The sequence below is a fragment of the Tupaia chinensis genome, unplaced genomic scaffold (assembly GCF_000334495.1).
Source record: "Tupaia chinensis unplaced genomic scaffold, TupChi_1.0 Scaffold141791_1, whole genome shotgun sequence".
Lineage (NCBI taxonomy): Eukaryota > Metazoa > Chordata > Mammalia > Scandentia > Tupaiidae > Tupaia > Tupaia belangeri.
Window position 1 is genome coordinate 16,244 of NW_006201648.1, and position 2,178 is coordinate 18,421.

General features: G+C 37.0%; 1 protein-coding gene across 1 annotated transcript in view; it reads left to right on the forward strand.

The window, feature by feature from the left end:
- The window catches only part of LOC102498442 (vomeronasal type-2 receptor 116-like), a gene marked incomplete at its 5' end in the record, with an annotated part of 24,433 nt that overhangs the window by 12,697 nt on the left and 9,558 nt on the right, over positions 1 to 2,178 (forward strand). The window contains 1 exon segment of the mRNA XM_027766246.1: positions 1,951 to 2,175. Coding sequence (XP_027622047.1) covers positions 1,951 to 2,175 — 225 coding nt within the window.

The following is a 2,178-nucleotide window of genomic DNA, read 5'->3' on the forward strand; positions in this document are numbered from 1 at the left end:
AAAAATCTCTTTAATGAGGCCAGCATATTATGTGGTGGTGAAGTCACTGGACTCGATCATGGTTCCAGTTTCAGACCTGGCAGTTTGCTTTCTTACTCTCTCTCTCTTTCATGAGCACACATGACCTACAGCAAATTTAAAATAATAACAATAGATAAGAATAAATAAATTATTCTCTTAAAAAAATCTATTTGTGGGTTGATCCCATGTCCTGGTGATTGAGGCAGCTAGATTTTACATGTCCCAAGTCCCAGACCTGGAAGCCTAAGAAACATTCCAGGCATGTGTGTATGCATGCAGGCCCAAAACCTAAAAAGGAGGGAGAAATGGAGAAGTGATTTCAGACTGACCATTTCCTATGGGAAATGCTTTCTTCTCTTCTTTTCTCACTATTTCTCTCTCTGTGTAAGGACATATTTCCACTAGAAAACAAAACAAAACAAAAAGCAAAAATACCTATTAGAATTTAGATGCTTTAATTTTAAATTTTGTCACAAATTGTTTATTGTATTGTCACATGACAATCACACTCTAATCAAAAGATGTCCAAAATAAAGATAAGAACAAAACATATCTGTTCCTTTTTTAAAAGCTTTACTGCATCTAAATAGTATCCAAAAGTGCACATATTTAATGTACATATTTGGATAAACTTGAAGAAATGCATACCTTTAAAATATCACTACCACTATCAAAAATCTAAACCCATCCATCTATATAATGATTTTTAAAAAAATTTTCTACAAGCAGCCGGCAAGTAATGTGGTGGTAAGGGCACTCATTTCCCACGATCGACAATGATTAGAATCTTGGACTTTTCAACTTGCTTTCTCCCTTTCTCTCTCTCTCTTTTTGGTCAATATAAAATATTAATAGTAATGAATAAAATAGAATAAATACTTTTGTAAAAATTATTTACTAGGTAAGACATTGGCATTTTCCAGACAAAGATAAGAGAAGTGAGAAATCACCCCACCCCCCATAAAAATGGTCATAATGTAATCATGATCACTGGAATTCATGACCAATGGAATTCCTTCCACTGGGAATTTTGGGCATGCACACATACGTGCTGTTTTTTTGAAAAAAAAAAAGAGAGAGAGATAATTTTATTATTATTTTTAAAGAGAAAGAGAAAGTTAAAGTCAGAAAGCAATTCATTAGGTGTAGGATTTGAACCATGATCAACCATGTGGGAGCCCATCACCTTATCACCATTGCCACCTTGGCCCTACCCAGTGTGTTTTGTAAGCTACAGGTGCAGAACGCAAGTTGCCAGCTTGGCCATCTGTGGTTTAGCAACCTTAACTATTCTGCCATCTCACCCCATGTTGTGCCTTTTATGAATGACACAAAGATTAGCCTCTAATTGGTTCAAACCAGATTTTATTTTATTTTATTTTATTATTTTTTATTTTTTGGAGAGGTTTTTGCTATAGGGTGCGTGCGTTCGCTAGACAGACAGAGAGACAGAAAGCGAGAAATCACCTCCCAGGGGAGATGGTCACGCTGCAATCCCTTCTCCTCCATTCTCCTCTCGGGATCTTGGGCACGCATGCACACGCGTCTGGCATGAGTTTTAAGCCACCGGGTCCAGGATGCGAACCACGGTCGACTACATCGGAGTCCAGCGACATAGCCATTACTCTAACTGCTGGTTCCCAAACCAGATTTTATTAGTTTGGATTTTATGAGAGTCTGAGTACAAATCACACTCTGGAAAACATACTGGAATTTTTCTGATGAGTGACAACCACTTCTCCTTTGTCTTTTTTTAAGAGTTCATCTTACATGAACCCCAACCTGCTGACCACTCAAACCTAACTGAGCCCTTACAGAAAAGTGAATATGTAAATAGAAATGTTAAAATAAAAGGATTACTTTATAGATATGTACTGTCCACTCTACATTAAATGCAGTTTTAATTTGTAAACCCTGCCTTTATTCCAGCTTCATCCATTTCTGAGGAAAAGCCAAGTGGTAAACAGCATTGGGTACAACATGTCCCTGGATGAAGAAAGAAATATGATGCAGTATGATATCCACAACCTTGTGAGATTTCCTAATCACAGTTGGTTGCTTGTTAAAGTAGGAGACTTTATCTACAGGAATTCCCAGGATCAAGGTTTGGTCATTAAAGAAGAGATGATAAACTGGTCTGTTAGTTTCAAAGAGGTA